Raw genomic sequence first — 23,561 nt, 5'->3', positions numbered from 1 at the left:
AGTCAATTAACCCTAAAATACCCTTAGTTTGCCTTCTCTTGGTATACATGAAATAAGGACTACTTTCCCTTCCTATTTCTCAATCCTCAGACTTGGGAGTAAATGTTCTTCCAATTAGATTGTGTTTGGGACACATGTTTGAAGTCAGAGCAGCTATCTGAGCATGCCAGCAATTAAATTTACCTATTTTTGGTAAAAACTGAGAAAATAGAGTGGGAGATGCAACTTCGACAGGAGAGACAAGAAACCTGATACCTGTTGTTTATTGATCCAATCACAGACCTGTTTCCAGAGCCTACTATGTGCTGAACACTGAGCTACATGTGGGGATACAAAGAGATGATTCCATTTTAGGCATAGCCCCTGATTTTTTGGAACCCAGAGTGTAGAAGGAGAAAGAGAAGGTAAACACAGTTGCCACAAGATGCCACAGAGCCCAAGGGAGGCACTCAGACCCATCGTGGGTGGTCAGGGACTGCAGGAGGTGACAGTGACACCAGAGCCCAGTCTTCAAGCTGCAGGGGATCCAGGGGGGTGTGACGGGAGAGGTCACTTTTATAGTTCTGCCCACAGGCAGGTGCTGTTCTAAGCACTATATGGATATTAACTCAGATCCTCACTAAAGCCTTAAGAGAGAAATACTATAATTCCCTTCATTTTAAGAGTCAAGGCAACTGAAGCAAAGAAGGTTTAAAGAAACTGCACAGTCAGCCCTCTGGGAGGGCTGGAGCATGGACCCAGATGGGGCGTCTGTCTCCTGAGTCTACAGCAACTCTTCCCTGTGAGCCTTCGGGCAGAGAACAGCATCCACACAGAAGCGAGTTCTAAAGAGCCTGTGATTTCTGGGACCTCCACAGCTGCCAACAAACGCCCCTGGTGAAATCAAGCCAGTCCTACATTTGTGCTGTTCACCGTGAGCATCGTAAATGCAGCCAGTTGAGGGTTTTCTTTGAAGAGTTGAGGTCAGAGGTGGCAGGTGTTTGCAGGGACATGGGTGGACCTTAAAGATCCTGGAGTCACATCTGGAAGGATGCTGGGAAGAATGTAATGTTCTTTCCCCTACTGCTAAAGTGGCACCAGAAAGGTAGGTCTCCGCCTTCTTCCCATGACTTCCAGAGAAGGAGACACTTTGGTGAAACAGTTTCCAGCATCATCATTGGTCTGCATTTTACAGATAAGCTCTGGTCTTCTCACCCTTTTCTTGACTTTGCTGATCATCTGCCCATCATATGGAATTAAATTACTGTCCCATTGATGCCTATAGTTTATCCGTTGAAGCCTTTAAATAAACACACACACACACACACACACACACACACACACACACACACACACTTCAGAAATACAACAACCCCAGCTCACTTTGGCCTGCAAGGCTGATCATGTTGGAGCACTCATTGTTGGAGTGGTTCTAGGAACAGCTGCTTCCACTTAACTCAGAATGTAAATTAGGATGACAGCTGGCCATCACCTGGCCTCACTGATAAAAGGAGGACCCTGTCCTCACCTGTAAAAGGAGGACCCTGGCACCACCTTAAGCTTTACACTTGTTCTGGTGCCAGCTTCTCAGATGCTCTAGAGCAGTGGTCGGCAAACTCATTAGTCAACAGAGCCAAATATCAACAGTACAACAATTGAAATTTCTTTTGAGAACCAAATTTTTTAAACTTAAACTTCTTCTAACGCCACTTCTTCAAAATAGACTCACCCAGGCCATGGTATTTTGTGGAAGAGCCACACTCAAGGGGCCAAAGAGCCACATGTGGCTCGTAAGCCGCGGTTTTCCGACCACTGTCCTAGAGGCCAGGGCAGTAGAGCCTGCACTTGGGGGTCGGGGATCTGCACTGTGGACGGTACCCTTGCAAGTGAGATGCAGGGTGTTAGGCTCAAAGCTACAGGCCAGGCCTTCATTTTATAATTAACTTTTTATTTTTAAAAAAATATATTTTATTGATTTTTTACAGAGAGGAAGAGAGAGGGATAGAGAGTTAGAAATATCGATGAGAGAGAAACATCGATCAGCTGCCTCTTGCACACCCCCTACTGGGGATGTGCCCTCAACCAAGGTACATGCGCTTGACCGGAATCGAACCTGGGACCCTTCAGTCCACAGGCCGACGCTCTATCCACTGAGCCAAACCCGTTTCCGCAAACTTTTTATTTTTAAATAATAATAGACTTCCAGGAAATTGCAAAAACTCCTTTACTCTCCTCCCCTCATGGTAACATCTTCCATAACTGGGTTTTAAAGCCAGGACACCGACACTGGTGAAGTCTACAAACCACCTTCAGATTTCACCAGTTTTTATGTGTCCTTGTGTATGGGGGCGGGGGGGGGCATGCATGTACACATGCTCACATGTAGTTCTATGCAATTTTCTCACATGTATCTGGTAATCACCAGCACAATCAAGATACAGGTACAAAGGGTTTTTCTCATGCTGCCCTTTGTTAGTCACTCCCTACCCCTCACCCCTTCCCATCTTGAGTGTTACATCAGTAGAACCATGCAGTATGCAACCTTTTGAGACTAAACTTTTTAATTTATCATAATGCCCTTGAGAGATCCTTGCAGGTTTTGTGTATCAATAGTTCATTCATTTTTATTGCTGAGTAGTATTCACAGTGTGAATGCATTGCAATTTGTCGAACCATTCACCTGTTGAGAGACATTTGGCCAGCATGGGCCTATCAGTAATAATAAAAGCATAATATGCTAATTAGACCAGACAGCCAACGACCTTCTGGACATCATTCCAGACGTCCTTCCGGATGAAGCTACGGTGGTTAGGGGCAATTAGGCAGGCAGGTGAGCAGTTAAGAGTGATCAGGCAGGCAGGCAAGTGGTTAGGGGCGATCAGTCAGGCAGGTGCGTGGTTAGAGGCAATCAGGCAGGCAGGGGAGTGGGTAGGGGCAATCAGACAAGCAGGCAGAGTGGTTAGGGGCGATCAGGCAGGCAGGCAGGCAGGCTAGCGGTTAGGAGCCAGTGGTCCAGGATAGTGAGAGGGATGTCTGACCACAGGGATCGGGCCTAAACCCGCAGTCAGACATCCCCCAAGGGGTCCTGGATTGTGAGAGGGTGCAGGCCGGGCTATGGGACCCCCCCCCATCCCATGCATAAATTTTGTGCACCAGGCCTCTAGTTACAAATAAAGCTGTCATGATTTTTCACTTATAGCTTTTTGTATGAGCATTTTTTATTGCTCTGGGATGAATACTCAGGATTTGGATTGCTGGGTTATATGGTATGTGTTTAGTTTTATAAGAAAAGGCACAACTGTTTTCCTGAGTGGCTGTGATTACATTCCCTCCAGCAATGCAGGCCGGTCATTTCAGAGAGAATCTCTTGTCATAGAAGCTTGTTCTCCAGGGATAAATCAGGAGAGTGGCTTGTAGTCCAATTTGGGGTTGACAACTTTTATACCCATCAGCCTTGGAGGTTCTAGCTAACTTCCCCTGTGACATGAGAAGGATTTTTCCAGAAGTGATGCAAATGCTAGGAGCCATGAAGTGCACAAGCAGCCATAGCTAATTGTCCTTGATGCCTGTACAGGGGAGAGGGAGGCTTGGATGACTGTGATGGGGGTTCCTTACTTAGCCACCACCCTTCCTTTCCAATGCCATACTCAGAGCCCCCAATGCAATTGTGGCCACTCTCGGCCATACAGAGGCCTGCAGAACAAGTGTTAATTCTTGAGATTTGTTTCCCAATGCTTTCTAGTAAGAGATCAACTTCATATATTTTTCTTCCTCCTTGAGTATTGCTGTCCTGCACATGATAATGAACTTTCCACTGCTGCTTCCAATCCCCCATCAGACTCTCAAGAGAAAAAAATCAATTTACACTTTTCCTAGGAAGCAAGCCCACTGACGGAGCTGATGTGTTGTCTATCAGGCTGCCATAACAAAATATCACAGTCAAGGTGGCTTGAACAATAGACATTAATTTCTCACAGCTCTGGAGACTGGGAAGTACATGGTCAACATGCTAGAAGGTTCAGTTGCTGCTGAGGGCCCTGATCCTGCTTTGTAGATGGTAACTTCTCCATGTGTGCTCACATGAAAGGGACAGAGCTCTGCTCTCTTCCTCTTAGAAGGACAGTAATCCTATTAGGGGCTCCCCTATAGGCTCCATCATGAGCTTCTACTTTAGCAGGGGTCCTCAAACTTTTTAAACAGGGGGCCAGTTCACTGTCCCTCAGACCATTGGAGGGCTGGACTATAGTTTAAAAAAAACTATGAACAAATTCCTATGCACACTGCACATATCTTATTTTGAAGTAAAAAAACAAAACGGCAAAAACACCCGCATGTGGCCCGCGGGCCGTAGTTTGAGGACGCCTGTACTATAGGATGTCTTGTACTGAAATCAGGGAAGCAGAATTCCTTATTCCTAAAGCCAGGCCACCATTTCTTCCTGCACCTCTCACATGGTGACATGGAGCCAGAGCTCTGCAGGGAGCTCTCCCTGACAGGAAGGAGAGAGGTGCCTCCAGGGAACCACAAGATGGCGGCACCCAGTCGCCTGGAGGCACCTTCCCTGGAGGCACCTCTCTCCTTTGCATGTTGTCACAGATGTAACACAAACCACCTGGGACTAGACTCCCACAGCACAAGTAAGACAGGACTACAGCCCTCACTGGTTGATGATGGAGAGACAAGATCTCTTTGCTTTCTGCTGGCAAAATTCCTCTCTTCCAGCAAAACAAATTCCTAACCATGTAAAGGACTAATTTCTCTGTTTTCTGAATCAACACAATTTCTAGTGTTTTCCCCCTGATTATAGATTAAAAATACTTTTGCTAAAAATATAAAAAATTATAGAGGAAGATAGCAAACTGACATGAAAAATAAGATGAGAGACTTGACCTCAGATCAGTAAATGAGAAGAGTGTAACCTGCCAATTAACCACAGCTTCCCTTCCCCAATCAATCCCACACACAAGTTTAAAATAACTCATGAGTTGATCACAGCAGAATTTCAAGTAGACCCCAACTCAACCCTTCACCCTTCTCCTTCACACCATCACTGTCACCTTTTCTTGCCATCTGTTTGTGTTTTCAGAACATAACATTTAAAAACTATCCTTGTGTGGAAACATTTCTAGACAAAACTGGTGAAACTCAGAACGGTTCTCCAAAATACCTTTACCTGGGCTTAAGCTTCAGAAAACTGGAAAGAAAAGTCCTGAGCTGAGAATTTGTTTTTTGATACAGAAAACATAAGTAATAAATGTTCACAACAGTTTGTAGCTATAAAAAATTGGAAGCAGCCTAAATATTCATCAAAAGGAGAATAGATACAATTGTCATCTATACACATACTTTGTGAGGGCATGATGGCTAATTGACCATCATGCCCTCACAAAGATGGCGGTGCCCACAACCAATGAGGAGGGGATATGCTAATTGACTGTCACGCCCACAAAGATGGCGGCGCCCACAGCCACAAGATGGCAGCGCCCAGTCCCCTCAGCCCCACCTGGGTGGCAGGTGCGCACCTGCCTCTGGAGTCCCCCAGTCCCCTCAGCCGCCAGCCACCCAGGGCCAGCCTGAGGCACAGGCAAGCCTCAGATGGTGGCTGCCCAGCTGCCCAGGGCCGCCCAAGGCTCAGGTAACCAGGGCTGGCCAAGGCTTGCGCTGTTGGCAGTGGCAGCAGCAGAGGTGTGATGGGGGCGTCGCCTTCCCCTGATCTCCAGGTCGCCTCCCACCCCTGAGGGCTCCCGAACTGTGAGAGGGGGCAGGCCAGGCTGAGGGACCCCCCCCCTCCAGTGCATGAATTTTCATGCACCGGGCCTCTAGTATACTCTATAACCATGAAACCAAATTAACCAAAGCTACTTGTGCTATCTCCTGAAATAATGTCATAAATTGGTCCCAAAATAAGTTGTTAATGCAACTCTCTCATTTTTTTTTTAATATATTTTATTGATTTTTTACAGAGAGGAAGAGAGAGGGATAGAGAGTTAGAAACATCGATGAGAGAGAAACATCGATCAGCTGCCTCTTGCACACCCCCTACTGGGAATGTGCCCGCAACCAAGGTACATGCCCTTGACCGGAATCGAACCCGGAACCCTTGAGTCCGCAGGCCGACGCTCTATCCACTGAGCCAAACCGGTTTCGGCTGCAACTCTCTCATTAATTCAAATAATTTTTAGATTAGGTCTTTCTGTATAGACAATCATACTGTATGCATATAATAATGTTTTTGTTTTCTCCTTTCAAATCCTTAAGCATTTAATTTTTCTTGACTTACTATGCTGGCTAGGGTCTTCAGTACAATGTTGAATAGATGGGTGATGATGGACATTCTTGTCTCACTCTTAGTTTTAAAGGGATTGCTTTTAGTGATCACCAATAAATGTGATGGTCAATGTAGATGTATATTTTAGGAGCATTTCTGTAAAGAGCACAGAGAACGGATTTTTAGAATTCAATCTGGCATTCTTTTTAAATCAGATTACTTCAATCAATTTATATTTATTAGGACTTCTAATATATTTGTAATTATTTCTCATTTATATTTGAGTTTTCTTTCTTTTATGCCAGATCTTTCTACATTCCTTTCTCTCTTCTTTCCAGCATTCTTTGGGATTGATTGCAGTGTTTTAAAATTTTTCTTTTTTACTAGTTTGAAAGTTACATACTAATTACTAGTTTTTAATAGTTACCCTTGAAATTTTAACATGCATGTTTTACTTAACAAAGCTTAAAGTTAAACATTATCTTTTTAAAAAACTTTTTTCTTGGCATTTATTTTTTTTTTATTGCGGTAAAAAGCACATGACATTAAATCTATCACCTTAATCACTTTTAAGTGTGCAGTGCAGTAGTGTTATGTATATTCACATTGCTGTGCAACAGACCTCTAGAACTTTTCATCTTGTGAAACGGAATATTATCTTTCTCTCTCCCTGAAAAATACAAGGGCATAATAATGCTTTCTGCTCCATCACCACCCTCCTCCATTGCTATTATTACTCTACTAGAAGCCCAGCGCACAAAATCGTGTGGCCCCACCCATCAGTGCCTGCGTCAAGTCCCCGCCAGTGCCCGCACACTCAGCCTCCTGGTGACCAGTCCTTGGTCATTACAGCGTGACAGCGTCACGACCAAGGGGTTTTTATAATAGAGATGTTTTTGTGCTGTGTTGTGTCCTGTGGTGGGCCGCCTCCAATTGGGCCCCCAATGATCCCTCCTCCTAATTCACAGTGTTGTGCACACCTTTCCCCTTGAGTTACCCAGTGACTTGCTTCTAAGCCGTAGTAGAACATGGTAAATGTGTTCTGATGTTGCTTCTGAGATTAGGCTACAAAAATTGGTGTCCTCTGTCTTTCTGGCCCTCTCTTACTGTCTTCTCAGAGCCCTCACTCTGGAGAAGCAGGGATGCTATGTTGTGAATAGCACCATGGAGAGGCCCATGTGGCAAAAAACTGATGTCTCTAGCCAATAGCCACTGAGGACTTGAACCCTGCTAACAGCCATAGGAGGGAGCTTGGAGTAGACCTTCCGGGGCCTGCCTTTGGCCACATACACTCATGAGTTTGGAAGCAGATCTTCTCCCAGTCAAGCCTTGAGAGGGTGGTAGCCCAGACAACACAGTGATTGGCAAGTGAGAGACCCTGTAGCACAGGGACCCAATTAAGCCATGCCCAAATTCCTGCCCAGAGAAAAACTGTGAGATAATAATGTTTTCTGTGTTAAGCTGCTGGGCATTAGAGTAATTTGTTGTGCAACAATAGAAGACAAAATATTCCTGTTTCAGATTAGACATTATTCACATCCTAACATTCACTCCTTACTAAAATTTCCTGATTCTTTGCTCACCATTCTATCTTGCATCTCAGAACTAACTTCTGGGATCATTTTGTTCTTTCTGAGATATCCCTTAAAAGTTTCTTTTCTGGGAGTCTTTTGGTGGCAAACTACAGATTTTGTTCAAAAAATTCTTTGTTTTTGTTACTGAATGACAATTAGCTATATATAGAAGTCTAGGTTAATTGTTATTTTCTCTGCTATTGCTATTTAGAAATCTGCTATTAGTCAAAATATACTTTCATAATAGGTAATTTTTCTTGCCACTTATACCAGTTGTGTGCGGGTTTTTTTTCTTGTTTTGTTTTTCATATATATACTAGAGGCCCAGTGCATGATTGAATCATGCACGTGTAGGGTCCCCTACACGCTTTCGCTTTCGATTCAGGGGGGGGCGGGGGGGGGAGCTGGGTGCCTGTCCGCTGGTGCACCAGGCCTTTCAGAAGCCTCCGGCGCGGCCTGGTGCTGGAGCGGAAAGGCATCCAGCTCCCCCACTTTTGATGGTCCGCTGTCACTGAGGGGGGCTACCCTTCTGTTGAGAGGCGCAGGGGGCGGGAGCCCCGCCCCCTGCGCCTCTCAACGGCCGCTGAGGGGGGCTGCCGCGGACACCTGGCTACCCTGCCGTTGAGAGGCACAGCTGGGTGTCCACGCAGGCCCCCTCAGTGGCCGTGGATCCATGCCTCTCAATGGCCAGATAGGCCACCCCGAGTCCCGCCCCCCAGCCTCCTGCCACCCAATCGTGGGCGTAGCGGAGTGATGGTAATTTACATGTTACTCTATTATTAGATAGGATATATATATATATATATATATATTTGCTTTTGTTGATTTAAAAGATCTAGTTGTGGAATTCTTTTTATGATTCCTACATGGAAATTGTGTTTACTGAATTTAAAGAGTCATATTTTTCAATGATTTTGGGAAATCCCAGCATTTTTATTCAGACATTACTTTCCATTTTATCTATTTTGTTCTTAAGCTATAGAACATATTTTCCATCTCTTTATTTTTATGTGATACATTTTGAGTATCTAGACCTTTGATCTAGTTCATTAGTTCTCTCTTCAGCTATTTTAAAATCTGTGTTTTAAACTAATGATTAATTTTTTTCAACAATTAAAGATTTTATTTTATTTTAAAATATATTTTTATTGATTTCAGAGAGGAAGAAAGAGGGAGAGAGAGATAGAAACATCCATGATGAGAGAGAATCATGTATCGGCTGTCTCCTGCAAGTCCCCCACTGGGGATCGAGCCCACAACCCAGGCATGTGCCCTTGACTGAAATTGAACCTGGGACATTTCAGTTCTCAGGCCGATGCTCTATCCACTGAGCCAAACCAGCTAGGGCTAAATATTTTATTTTAAGGGCTTCTATATTATTCTTTTGTCAAATATTCCTGATATTTTTGACATATTTTTCCTTGTTTATGTTACAGAGTTCCTCTTTTATTTCTTTAAACAAATGATACTTTTTTAAATCCTCATCTAAGGATATGTTTTTTTGTTTGTTTTTAGGAAGAGAGGAAAGGAGAGAGGGTGAAAGAGAGAGAGAGGAGAGAGAGAGAGAAACATTGATTGGTTGCCTCCCCTATGTGCCCCTGACTGGGAATCAAACCTTCTGATGTCCAGGAGGACAGTCCAACTGACTGAACCACTCAGCCAGGGCCAAATGATACTTTTTTTTATTTTATATTGTGAATGTTATATTTTCTAAATCTTAAATATATAGGGGTGTGACTTTGATTTGTTTTTTCTTCTGACTCTCCCTCCTGGCAGTTTATTTCCTTATATTTTTAAATTTTGGATAATCAGCTCAATCTTCAGAAATCCTGTGAATTGAGAGTGTGTGCCCTTCAGATGACATATTTCCTTATGCCAATATTCCCCAGGTGTTCTTAATTAAGACCCACTTTAACTTAATTCTTAGGGTTGGACTTTTCCGGATCGTGAAGGCAATATACATTTGGATTCCAAACCTATGTGATATCAGATCTGGAGTTACTAGTTCTCAGGGAAGATTTATTTTCTCTAGAGGCCAGGTAGAGTTAAATAAGTGTTCCTGTCTTCTACTTTTTGGAATAGTATATATTTTTCTAATTCATTTGTTTTTATTGTGGATGTAGCTCTTTGAAGGTCTGAGGTTCATGGAGGAACCCATTTCCCATCTTGCACTGCATAAGACACCTTTGCCAGACTCCCACACAGCCACTGAAGCCTCAGTCATGGTTCACGAAGACACACCTTTACTGCGGGCACACAACAGTTTCAGTGCTGGCTTTGCTCTGTTTTGGGCTTTCACTTTCTTTTGGTTCCTGGAAACCATTCTTTCTTGCAAGCTCAGCTAAGCAGTTTAAAAGATTTGTGTCACACTTTACCCATTCTTTTCAGATATCTCATAGCAAGACAGTTTTCATATGTAGACCAGGAGATCGCCCACTCCATACATTTTCAATTGAAGCATAGACCATTTTTGGTGGGCTATCTTGGTCTGTCTTTTGTCAGTGTCCTATTTAAGGGAGCTTTAGTGTATATCAGATTCAAATGCACAAGGACACTGCAGAAGGCCATTCACTCTCTTCAAAGCCTTCTTCTTTCGAACACCTATGGCTGCCTGAGGCTTTCTCTGGGTGTGGAAGTGAGCTTACCTCCGTCACAGTCAAGCCAAAGTGCCAGGAGTTAGCCTCTCTAGGAACAACCACAACCAATAAGAGCTGGTAGAGCAATACTCCAGTTTCTTCTCCCTTCAGATCTTGACCACTCTAACTTATGTTTCACGGGTTCTCCCAGAGGTCCCCAGAAGGACCAAACCCCAGTTGCCCATATTGGTTACCTGGATTGGTCTCCTTTACTTCCTTGTCTCACTTCTTCACTCCATGTTAATGTTTCTTAGGATCCTTTCTCAAATACATTTATATTCAATTCTTTTGTCAAGGACCATTTTTGAAGAAACTCTAAACTTAATATTTAAACCAAATTCCTCTAATTTATAGCGGGTATTGACTATATGGTGTTAAATGTAGAATCATCTTAAATTCTAAAAAATAGTTTCATCTTGAGTATTTATCTCTAGGCTTCCTGCTTTCTTGATATCTTTTAGAAATGTACATTTTAATGATATTTGTAGGTGGCAAAAAGCCCTCCAATAAGTTTGGTCAAAATTGGCACAAAATCTAATTAGCAAATTCAGGTATTTGGGTTAGATGGAAATAGCATGGAGTGAACATACCTGAGTATTTGATTGTTGGGCCACTAAGGATATTCTACATTGAATAAGTGCATGCTTGGGGATTCATGTGGGGACATCACTTTGATACAGAGGATAGTGATGTTAAAACTGAAACATAACGTGGTTTCTTAGAGATGCTTTGAGTGGTGAAAAAGGCTGCAAACTGCTAGCCTATGGGATGCTTTTAGCTTTCAGGTATATTTTGTTAGCCTTCATAATCTTTAATAATACTTAGACTAGTTGCCATATTTATAAATTAGGAAGTTGTGTGTCTGGATTAGAAACTCTAGTTTCGTTTTTAAAAAATTAGAAGATTAGACATCAAAGGTCCCACAAGTTCGCATGACGATCAGATGGGGATGAAGAATAATTTCTTCTTGAGATGAGGCAAGTGCTGTTGTCTCTGTCACTTTCTATTGTATATTACAACTGATCCACTTCATTCATAATTTGCCTTTTCCAGGAGGGTATTTGAGGGTTTAAAAAATATACATATGTTTTTATTGATTTTAAATAGAGAGGAAGGGAGAGAGAAAGAGAGAGAGAAACACCAATTGGCTACCTCCTGCATGCCCCATACTAGGGATTGAGCCTGCAACCTGGGCATGTGCCCTGACTAGGAATTGAACTGGTGACCTCTGGGTAGCTTAGGATGTTCAACCACTTAAGCCACATCAGCCAAGGTAGCATTTGAGTTTTGTTTTGTTTTGTTTTGTTTTTTACCCCCGCTCTGCATCTTCTGGAATGAGTGAGATATAAGGAGATGACAAGTTTTGCAGAAAGTAACTGAGGCCTTCTCTCTCTTGCTTGTCCTCCTGTCCTGCTTTCTAGAACTCTGAAGGTCCACACTCCAAGAAGGCAGCACTGCTGAGTCCCTGAGAGCAGGCAGTGTTTGCATAGGAGCCTGCTGCTCATGATTTTGGTTATTTGCTCTAAAACAGTGGTTCCCAACCTTTTTTGGCCATGCCCCACCTAAGCATCTCTAAATTCCTGATGGTCTCCCCATGACATATAATTCTTATTATTCAAACAGTGAACTCCTATTCACATGCAGGAGGCCTCAAAGGCCATCAACTTGGTCTAAACAAGCTTCTAAAGAACATAGCATCCATGAAAGGGAAAAATAAAAGAACGAAAGGACAGCTGAAGTACTGAGGAAGAAATCACTAAGAAATTGTTTAAAAAATAATAATAATATGAAGTGACATGAAAAAATAAAGTTTCAAAACATATAATAGAGAATTGAGATGCATAAATAAGTCACAATATATATTTATATACTGTATATGAGGCCCCTAGACTCATAAGAAATGCAAAAAAATTCACTGTTAATAACTCATTCTCAAATTGTCCCCCTTAAAAATCAAATTGTGCCCCGTGTTGGGAATCACTGCTGTAAAACCTCAGACACATTTTTGTTAGGACACTTGATACCAACTAGCAAGCCTGTGCTCTGCTTCACCACTGGTTCAAATAAACCAAGAGCCAAGGCAAGTTTCTCCTCAGGTTGTTTTTATTTTTTTAATGTACACACTCACACAAGAATTGCCCTTTAATTTAGTTAAAACCAAAGCCAAGTATGAGGTAGAAAAGCTATTGTTCACCCTGGAAAAATAATCTTACTGCTGACTTTCCACTCCACTTGGATTTCAAGCAGCTCAGTGTAGGTCACGCTGAACTCGGGTCTCTGGAGAGTTGAGGCTCCTAGTACTTCTCTTTGGAATAGCCTCCATCTAGAGCCCAGACCCAGCCAGCTGACCCCAGTGGAGGGGGAGGAGAGGGTGAAAGGGTTTGGGCATTTGCCTGATGGCTCAAGTTGGTTGTCCTGAGCAAGCTTTTTTTTACACATGGAGAAAAGACCAGGAGAAGCAGGTTGCTGGCATCAATCTTTAGGGCTTTAGGGGCCCGAGTCACCTGTCATACTTTCGTCAGCTGTTGTCTGTCATGATTAGAATGTTTTCTAAACATTGTTAGAATCCTAACTGAGGCTCATACCACAGAAGAAAGCAGCTCTTATCCAAACAAGCTCTTGTTTTTACTACTCTATGAAACTGTCATTTCTATGTAAAAATCTACAATGATAGTACATTTATGGAACTGTTGGTCATCTCAATGTTATCAATGAGCCCTCACAGAGCGTCTGCATATACAAAGGCTCTTGTTTTATAGGGTCTGGGCAAGAAGGGATGTGGGCAGATCGCCTTAAGAGAAGGGCTGCATAGAAAGAGGATCCTGTGCATTTGGGGGATGTGGGTGTGGGGAAGAGGCCTGGTTCTGGTGGACATGGTATCTTTAACCTGAAACTGGTGAGCTCACTTCATGGCCTTTGTGCTGAGAGAGGAAGCAGAGCTGCTGGGAGGGTCCTATCAGGTTCTGTGCCATCTAGCCTGGTGGCTCAGTTTCTTCTGAACAAGGAGATGCCTGGATTGGAGCCCTGAGGTTCTATCTGGCAAGAACATTTCCCAATTCTGTAAGAGGTCCTCCGTCTGCCCTGAGACTATGGGCTGGGACTGGCAGGACGTTGACTCTCCCTACGTGCCTGCACATGCTAGGATTGTGAAGAAATAGATGGTTATGTAATAGCCCCGACCCGGAACCAAATAGCATCCATTACCACAATAGGTGGCCACAGGCTGACTGTCAGAAACTGATCATTTGGTCTTACAAAGCATAAGGTTGTTCCCAAGAGTGGCTCCATCAACCTCGCCCTGCCCTGGAACATTTTCCCGTCTCCTCCATGTGCAGCTCCTCAGCCACGTGAACTGTGACTGTCTACACTGGCCACAGCTTTGTAAACAGACTGCAAGCCAGTGCTAGTGTAGCCTGTGATGCTCATCTCTGGCTCAGAGCAGGGAGGGCGGGAGGGACCACTGGGGACTTCCCTCTCCTTTTGGTTGGAGCAGATGGCATTAGCCATGCCGGACAGCGGCTGGGAATAGGAAGAAAGCCACACTGTTGTTTGGGGCTCTTGAAGACCTCATCTCTCCGGTTCTGTTTTTAATAATTACTTAGCAAGTGTTTCTGGATAATCAGCCTGAACAATGACAGGAAGGAAGTTGGGTCACATCCTAAGCACTAGAGGAGCATGAGGCCTTGTGCTTAGTTATTTGGAGATTTAGAGTTTTCCACTCCTATGGAGAGACCAGAGAGAACTACGAGGTTTTCTCTATCTTTGTAAGTAAGGACAAAGAGTTATGAATGAGCCAGAAAAAACTAGGCCAGAAGGACTGATCAGCTCAGGTGGTCTCATATAAAAATTGGATAAAATGCTGGACAAGAGTCAAATCAGCACCAGTGATCACATAGGATATACAAGTAGAAAGAGTGTCCTAAGATGATGAGTCAGCTAAATGTTGTACAGATGGATCTCAACTGTGCAGACAAAGTTTATCAACTCCTCTAAATAAATCCTCTAATTATATTTTTTACTTTACCATGGCAGACATAAGTTTCCTGCTGACAGACCAAGTTGATGGGTAATAATGCCAGAACAATGAGGAACCTCACAGTGACCCAGCAAAACGCACATCATTTGAAGAAAAAGCACCATGGTACAGGGAACTTTTGAAAGGAAGGGACTTAAAAGGTCTTCAAGGTGTAAAAGGTCTAGTTTATGTAAAGAGAGATTGCTGATTAACCACGCCCAGAATCAATTGATTGGTCAGGCAAAACCTGGGTCCTCAGCTGGTCTGAGGTGACAGTCTTTACCACTGGTCTAGAGCACACGAGACACCTAGGAAATACGGAACTAAGTATTACTATAACCCCAGGAACATTAGAATACAGGAAAAAACAAATATCAATGTAAAGATGATAAAGAAGTAAATGTAAACCCATGTTATTAATATTTGGAAGCTAGTTTAAGAAACAGGTAATAAACAGAATAATCATTGTGATAATTTGTGCGTGCTTTGCCTGCTTTTAAGGCATTTGCGGCAATCTGCTGTATTAGATTAAAGGCTTAAAATTGTGTTAATAAAATCGTGACCAAGGTATGTATGTCGGCAATCAATGTAATTTACAGTTTTCATTTATTAATTATGCAAATAGTTTAATTGTGTGAAGGCACATTTTTAATACAGTAGAGGAAGACTACATTGACCATATACAGGAGCCCTTTGAATAAACAAGTTCCCAGCTATGGGGAAGGAGCCTGCTGGCTGATGGGCAGTGGGAACCTGGACACCAGGTTCTAGCTTTCTTGATGGGGCTGGTGCAGTTCCTACCAGGCCATCAAGGGGAGATGTCAGGCTTCAAATAAGGGAGCCCACTGGCAGCACCTTGGCCAAGCAGGCAGCATGTGAAAAGGAATTTTCAAGTACAAACTGTGCTTGAAGGCAGCACTTTCTGGGCTAGGAACCTTTTCTTTCTCCTCCTAGCCATTGGGTGGTTTCCACTCACCCTGTCCTGAAGGCAGAGAGACACTATAAGGGCACTGGCATGGACTCTCAGAAAGGGACGCTGATGCCTCCCTGGATCCCACACAAGGAAGCTGACCCTGCATCGCCCATTGCACATGAATCCCCCGTTGGCTGCACCCAGATGGATATGCACATAGTTGTTCCCAGGTAAATCCAGAGTACATCTTCTGATGCCCATGTGGCTTCTCTGGGATCCCAGAACAAAGCTACTGGGTCAGGGGCCTGGGATAGCACTTTACAAGGAATCTAAGAAAAGGACCAAACACCAGCCCAGATGGCACAGAGTTCCTGGGCGAGTCACCCCTTTGTCACCTGGAGCCTGGTGCTTGCAGGCTCTTCCAGGTGCTCCAGCTGCACAGCTGGGGCCGGGAAGGGGCTCTCTCACCTGTGCCTTTCTTGGCATGAAGAAAAAAATTTACTTTGCTCCCCCCACTCTCTCCCTTCTGCTGCCTGAGTGCAAAGCCATGCCCAGGTCTTCACACTGGCAGCTGCTTTGGGAATATGTTTTCTGTGTCATAGTTTCTACAAAAATAGCTGCAGAGCTGGAGGACAGCCCTCCCCCATTTCCTCCTCTCCAAAGATCCTCCTCCAAAACAGGAGCAAAGCTGCCCATCGGGATTTGGCCTGAGGATGGAAAGACCTGGGGAGACATTTTCTGTCTGCACAGAAGAGGCCTCTTAGAATCCCACTCTCAGCTTTTAATCCTCGTTAGGTCCCTATTCATAAGTTACTCGGCATCTCTTTTTAAAGATGGAGAATTAGCAGGGAGGAACCCAGTGGCTTGGTAGCAGAAACACATCTACAAGCTTTGTTCTCTTCCAACTTCTGTTCCGCCTGAACATTTTCCTGTTCCCATTTATAAAAATCTGCAACTCAATGTTAAAATGCACACACACACAACACACACACACACACAACACACACACACACACACACACATATTTGCATGTCAACTTCCTGTCTTTAGATGTGGGTCAAAAGGCCTCAGTCTGCTCAAAGCAGCGCACTGTTTAATACTGCACACCCAAGGTTAACCCTTTGGGATTGCATCTTTGTTTTTTGGCTATCTGTCTACTTGCCTTTCATTGCACTTTATTTATATCCCTGTTAGTCTTGAAAAATAAACTAAGAGAGAAATGCTTTCTGTGTGCAATATTTTAAAGTACTGCGAAAGGACTACTTGGCCAGTGATGTTTTCCATTATTACTACTATTTTTCAATGTTGTTGCTTCTTTTGGGTTTGTCTTATGCTCATTTACTTAGGAATTATTAGGTTTGAGAGAAGCAGGTGTTTTTTCTCTCTCCTTTTCCTCCCAGGGCAGCTTTGAAGAAATTTTCCTATGAACATTTTATCAACATGCCTGTTCATTCTGCTATGCAGCTAGGCCATTTGCAGCTTACCCTTTATTTTGGAGGAAATGTTGCCAGCATTGCTTTGCACTCTTAAAGTCTGATTGATTGTCCTGTGTGACTCTCTTGATGGATTATCCAGGTGCACATGACCTGACTTTGACTTTGTAATTAAGGACTTTCTGGAGGTCAAAGAAAGTACCTGCCCTGCAGCAAACTTCGGCAACGCACAAAACCTATTCAGGCAGATATGGACAAGACTGTTTACCTTCAAGGAGAGGAGAGCGGGTGTTTGTTACAAAGTTGAAACATGTGACCGGATGCCATGGTTTCCTGACCCTAGAATCTCCCAGGTGGCTGGCCAGGCCCCGTAGGAATCACCCACAGACCTCAACTTACTGCCAGAGATAGGGCTCCTGCTGTGTCCCCCTCCCTACTCACCAACCTCTCCACAGAGGAAACTGCTGTCAGGTGTGGGGGACATAGGGCTTCCTGTGGCATAAGCATACACAGGAGGGCTCTGATTGAAAAATATGCTGTTACTGATAAGAAAATGGTAGATGTCATTTTAATTTGGGAGATGTTATTTCCAGACACCGTTGCAACAAAAGGGGACTTGGTACACATGGCTGAAAAATATAGATGTGAGTGCTTCTCCTCTGTGGCTGCTGTAGGCCTGATGCATGCTGGGAAGAGCCAAACTGGCCAAGTTCTGAGTGTGTGCAGAGAGGGGAGGCTGGAGTGGATGGGGCAATCCTTAACTCAGAGGATAAATCTTCTCTTCCCCTCCTCTCTTCCTTCTTCTCATTCTCCTCTTCCTCCTCCTTCCCTTTCTAGTCCACAAAATACTTGTGTTTTATCTCTTCACCCAAAGACTTAGTTTTTTAGCTGTGCCTTCTCTCTGTCCCCATCCTGTGTTTCTGGAATCAAATGGCATGAGTTGTTCACTATTCTAATTCCACAATCCAGCTTTAAGGCACTGGGCATGGTGTTAGACCCTCAGATTTGTATCGTGGCTCAGATATGTTACTTAATTAAGGTGGTTAATATGTATGTGCTTCAGCTTCTCTACCTGGGAAATGGAGATAAACATCCTACATAACTCTTATGGCTGTTAATAAGGACAGAATGGCACTTTATAAATGGAAGGACTTTGTAAACTGGAAAATGTTATGCAGAAGCAGGAGATTTTTATGGCAATGATGATCCTTTCAAGGGTATCCTATAAATTCCTTGCAATCCTGGTGATTTAGGTGTCAAGTTAACTTGACCATGCAGCCTCTCTATGGCTAGACTCATCCAGAAGACCTAGAACTTGAGACTCTGATCTGGTGAAGAGCTTGAGAGATTTCTTCCTAATCTTGACCAAGGAATAGTCACACTTCTCAGCTATGCCATTCTAGTACAATGGCAGTCAAAGACAATCCATAAATGAATGAGTGTGACACATGTTTATGGACACAGACATTTGAATTTCATATAGTTTTCACATGCTACAAAGATTATTCCTTTTTTGAAATTTTTAGTTATTTAAAAATGTGAAAACTATTTGTAGAAAACCATTTGGGCCAAACAAAAACAGGCAGTAGTTGGGATTTGGCCTGAGGGCTTCATTTGCTGACACCTGCCCTACACAACTCCCCAGGAGCCTCTTAAAAGGCCAGGTTACTGTGTCAGAGAGATTAACCCTTTGCACTCGCTTGCTTTTTTCTCGATTCCTGTATTCTACTCGGGATTTAATTTTTTAAATACCCCAGATTTTACAAAGCGCGGCAGTAGAATAAAAAACTGGAGTTTCTTTTCATACAAACTTATTTATTTGGATTTTTTTTATATTTCAAATTATTGATACATTCAATAACCGTCACACTCGACATCCGAGTGCAAAAGGTTAAAGGGAGGACAGGAAGTCATTTAGACATGTGTCACAGGTCCCTTACTTTTTATGACCCCTCACTCTGCCTGGTTGATGTCAAAGCATGTTAAATGCCAACATTGAGATCTACACTCAAGGCTCTTACAGAAAATGCCACCTAGATCTCTACTCTCCAATCCTTATCAAGAATCACATAACAGTGTGAGAAATGCTCACCTGTCTGAATTCAAATAACGAACTCCCAGACAGAAGTATGGCGAAAATGAGACTTTTAATACGTTCTCCAGAGTGGGTGTCCGGTTGCACAGGCACACATGGAGTAGCAATCACAGCCTATTTATCCCCAAAGTGTGAGAGTCCCTCCTCCAGTTCCTCATTGGGTAAGTACCATGGGCTTAATAGCTTCCTCATACATTGCCTAGGTCTTATTGTCTCCCATTAGGCCATTTAAAACAATGGCCTGAGGCCTTTTCTAGTTGTGTCCACCTCCCCCTGTCTAGTTGAGGTTGGAGCCTCCTGGGTTTCCACCATGATGCTGGTTCACTTACACAGTTCTTTGTTCTTACTCTTCCCTCCTCCTTACATTCTGTTTGCCCTGAGGAAATTCAGTAACTGTTTCCATTAAAAGTTGACTATGCTGGAGCTGGATCACAGACCCACTTCCTACAACAGCAACAACAATGACAGCAATAATGGTATTTATGGCTGATTTGCCTGGGGCACATGCAGCTCATCTAGTCCTACAGGCTGTTTCTTTGAGTAACCCAGACCTGCAAGTGCTGTGTATGTGTGAGGCTCCACTGTGGCCCTTTGCAAAATTGATCCTGAGTTGCGTTTTAGTAATGAGTCCTTGGTCCACACTGAGGGACACCACAAGAAACAACAAATGTGAGTCACTGTGGCATCTCTAATTGAGATGCTGTCCAGGATGCCATCTCTCCAAGGACAACTTTCTCTCATAACACATCCAGGTAGCAGAAAAAACTGGACATCTCCTTAAAAACTGGTTTTACCTTGCAAATATTGCAATGTCCTTGTTTGATTTGGTTTCAAGAGAGCTTATAGTCAAATATCTCTAGTGACTATAAAATATCTTACAAGTCATGAGCAGCAAAGATTTACTGAGCATGCAGTATGTGCTAAGCACTTTTTCATGCAGTCCTTTGCACTTAATCCTCCCACAGCCCTGAGAGGTAGATTAATTTATTATCCCTTTTGTAGAGGGATGATGAATGGCTTCCAAAGACATCCATGTTCTCCCTTGAATGTTACCTTATCTGGCAAAAGAGAGTTAGCAATTAAGATTAAACTAAGGATCCTCAGAGAGTGAGATTATCCTAATCACAAGTGCCCTCATAAGAGGGATGCAGAGGGAGATTTGACACAGAAGAAAGCAATGTGATAGCTGAAGAGAGATGCTATTTTGTTGGCTTTGAAGATGGAAGAAGAGGCTGTGAGCCAAGGAATGCAAAGCACGCAGTTAAGGAAGCTGGAAAAGACAAGGAAAGACATTCTCCCAAAGACAGTGTGGCCTTGACCAAGGGGAATTGACTTTGGACTTCTGACCTCCAGAATTCTAAAAGAATAAATGTATGTCATTTTAAGTCACCATTGTTACAGCAGCTACAGGAAACTCATACACCTTTTGTACATTCAAGAACAGGTGACTTAAAGAATATTGCCTAAGGGTTGGAATGAGATTTGCTGACCCCAGACCCCAAGATCTTATCCCTTATACTGCCTCATCTGTTGTGCCTGTCCTAACCACCTTGCATTATTATTTTCTTTGTTTTCTCTCTCCTTATAATGCTTCTCTCACTGGCAGTTCATCTTCCCATCTTGTACTTTCGTAATCTACTGCATGTGTGATAGAGGCCGTGTATAAACACACTGGTGGACATTTGTGGCATGTGCGTGGGCTTTTTCTAGGCCTGCACATTCTCTTATGATTTAACCAGAGAAAGGCTCCTGACTGCTTTTGTTCCCCCTTCGCTTTCGTAAAGACGGTTGCTCTTTTCTTTACTGTAGCACTAACAGTTGGACAGAGCCCAGGACTTTCGTTTTTTCAGATAGCTTTGCTCATTTCCTGCTCAGTGATCAGAGTCCCGTGAGTGCTTATGAGGTTCTTTCTTCTCAGGGATTTTTGTATTATTCAAAACAGTTTGTAGTCTAAGATTTCCCATTCCCACTAAAATTATAAAAAAAAAGAGAAGGGAAAAAATGAAACAGTAAACCCAGAAAACAATGGATCCTTTGTTTTGTCAGCTGACATTCACATGCATATTAGAATTCTTGAAGCCCCTAAACACCAGGGCAGGGCAGGGCATCACACACACGTAGCCTTTGCGCTGTGTTACCCATGTGAAGGCCTTGGGGATGGAGGCAGGGGGGGAGGGGCGGGAGGGGGGAGGGCGGCCGCCCCACTGTGAATCCAGAATCTGACAGGAAACCGTCTCCATCTGGGAAGGGGTGTGCAGCCCGTTGGTCTCTGACAGCTCAGTGGCTATGGAGACAGGAAGCAGGGCCGTCTCTTGAGAAGCTCCTAGGACTCCGCTTCCCTTTCTGTTGACACCAAGTGAACCAAAGATTCCCTCTGACATTAAAGCTCTTAAAATGATGCTGCTTCAAGCTCCTATAGCTTCTTTCTTAAATTATTGATTCTTTAGGGTACAAACTCTGCATCTAGCCCTAAACAACTTTCAACCTAATACCCATGCTCCTACCTATTACCTGAGGGATCTTTCCAAAATGCACTCTCCTCATTGCTGCAAGTGGAGAAAGTGTTCGGCCACTAATTCTCTCACCCTTTACCCACCCCAACTAAGAGCTACAGCAGCCCACGTTTGTAGGCCTTAATTTCCCCTAAAACATAAATGGATATTTATTTATTTATCTTAAATATAGTTTTATTAATTTTAGAGAGGAAGGGAGAGAGATAGAGAAATAGAAACATCTCTCTATGTTGCCTCCTGCATGCCCCTCACTGGCTGCGGCCTACATGCCCCACTCTGAGGACCGAGCCCACAACCCAGGCATGGGCCCTGACCAGGAAGCAGACTGTGACCTCTTGGTTCATAGGTGGATACTCAACCACTGAGCCACAAATGGATAGTTAAAGTCCTTACCACAACTCTGGTAGAGCACTTCCAAGCTCGAGTCCTTGCAGGCTGTGTGTGTGGGCCAGGCTGGGGTGCCACCACCACTGGGAGAAATCAGGGTCCAGATGAGGAAGGCAGCAGTGAAACCCTTCATGGTGCGGGCCAGGCCTGTGTGTGACCAACAGAAAAATAACAGGCCCAATAAGAAGGGCCTTCAGGGTGGTTCTTCCTCTCCCCTCTTTAAAAGGGTGACATGTTCAGTTTCACTTCTCATATTTTATGCTCCTGGGGAACCACTGTGAGAAGCACAGGCCGTTAGCAGAGGCATTTGAATACTGTTCCCCCAGGACCTCTGGCACTTGAATCAGAGTGAAGCTAGTCTGGGTGGGGGGTAGGTTGGATGTTGATTTCTGCTTTCACAGAGAGAAACTAGGAAGCGATGTGTGGCCTTCTGCCTCAGGTCCCCGCAACACATCCCTCCTAAGAGTCCCCACCCCAGGTGGAGCTGTGAACTCAGGGAAGGTAAGCCACAGGCCACCTTGTGCTTTCCATCAGCAGGCCCCTAGGTCCCTGCAGGCATCCCATGCGGGCTGTGGACCTGGACCTGGCTGGCACTGGCAGGCAGCATCGGGCATTGGGGATCTGGAATGAGGCTTTTGCCCTATTGGCATTTTTCTCTCTGGTTTCAGCTCTACTCTCTGGATGAGGATGTCAGCAGCGACTTGTGCAGCTGCTAGCACGGAGCCTTTTTCTGGGAGCTGCAAATGTAGTCTCTGAAGACGAGGGGGAGGGAGTCGCCCTGAGAAGTGAGCTGTGGGCTACTTCTGGTTCAGCTTGGTGGACGGGGGTAGGGGAAGATGGGGAAGTGAGGGCCTCCCTTTTAAGAGTGGGAGTCTAACTGCTTTGGTCATTGGCGGGATTGTTCAAGTCATGTCTCACTTTCTTTTCAAAGCCAAGATTCTGTCTCCCTATCCCAGCACTGTTGCCCTGATTCTAGACAGCAAGGTTTCTGAACACTGATTCCCACCCCTACCCAATTGTACTTTCACTGGAGAGAACTGGAGTCAGAGCCAACAGCCAACACCGGCAGATTTTAGGAGCAACAGAGAACACTATTTCCCCTGGGAGAAAAAGCATTTCACTAAGCACAGTAGGTGAAACTGACAATTTCTGCCGACAGCTAAATAAGAATTAAAGTCACCTCAAAACTTTTTTTTGAAGTGGAATGTAATTGCCAATAAAGACAAACAAATAAATTGACCTAGTGATGGATCCTTTACATTTTTGGGGGAGACATCAGAGACTAGTCATTTGGGGCAGGTCTGGATTAATTTTTTTTTAAGGTATTCATCTGCAAATAAGTACAGTGGTATTCGCTTTCAAAAGTGGTTCTCAAAGTATGGTTCCTGGGCAATAGCGTCAACTTAAACCAGGAGCTTATTACAAATGAAAATTCTTGGGCTACATGCAAGACCAACTGAATCAGAACCTCTGGGTGGGGCCCAGCCAGCACTCTGTGTTGTAATAAGCTCTCTGACACATAAAAACTCAGGGTGAAAGTTGAGGCCCGAAGAAGAGGAGGGTGAGTTGCTCTAAGAGGAGGCACCACGTGGTTTGTGTGAACAGAGGTCAGCTGTGCTGTGAACAAGCGCTCAGGTGAGAGCCAGAAGCTCAATGTTTAGAGTTGTGGGCCCAGGGGAGCGTTTAAGCTCTGGTAGTTCCAGGTCAAGGCCATGGCAGCTTTCCCTGGGGACCTTTGAGGTCTCTAA

The 23,561-nt window shown here is 44.0% G+C and overlaps 1 protein-coding gene across 1 annotated transcript in view; it reads right to left on the bottom strand.

The window, feature by feature from the left end:
* Nucleotides 1-21,954, bottom strand: part of LY86 (lymphocyte antigen 86) — a 72,606-nt gene extending 50,652 nt beyond the window's left edge. The window contains exon 1 of the mRNA XM_079778043.1: nt 21,820-21,954. Within this exon, the coding sequence (XP_079634169.1) occupies nt 21,820-21,946 (127 nt within the window). The 5' untranslated portion in view covers nt 21,947-21,954. The remainder of the gene's footprint in view (nt 1-21,819) is intronic.
* Nucleotides 21,955-23,561: the final 1,607 nt, after the last annotated feature.

The sequence above is a fragment of the Cnephaeus nilssonii genome (assembly GCF_951640355.1).
Source record: "Cnephaeus nilssonii genome assembly, chromosome: 7".
Lineage (NCBI taxonomy): Eukaryota > Metazoa > Chordata > Mammalia > Chiroptera > Vespertilionidae > Cnephaeus > Cnephaeus nilssonii.
The sequence above is the reverse complement of the archived record's forward strand: the minus strand, read 5'-3'. Positions and strand labels throughout refer to the sequence as shown.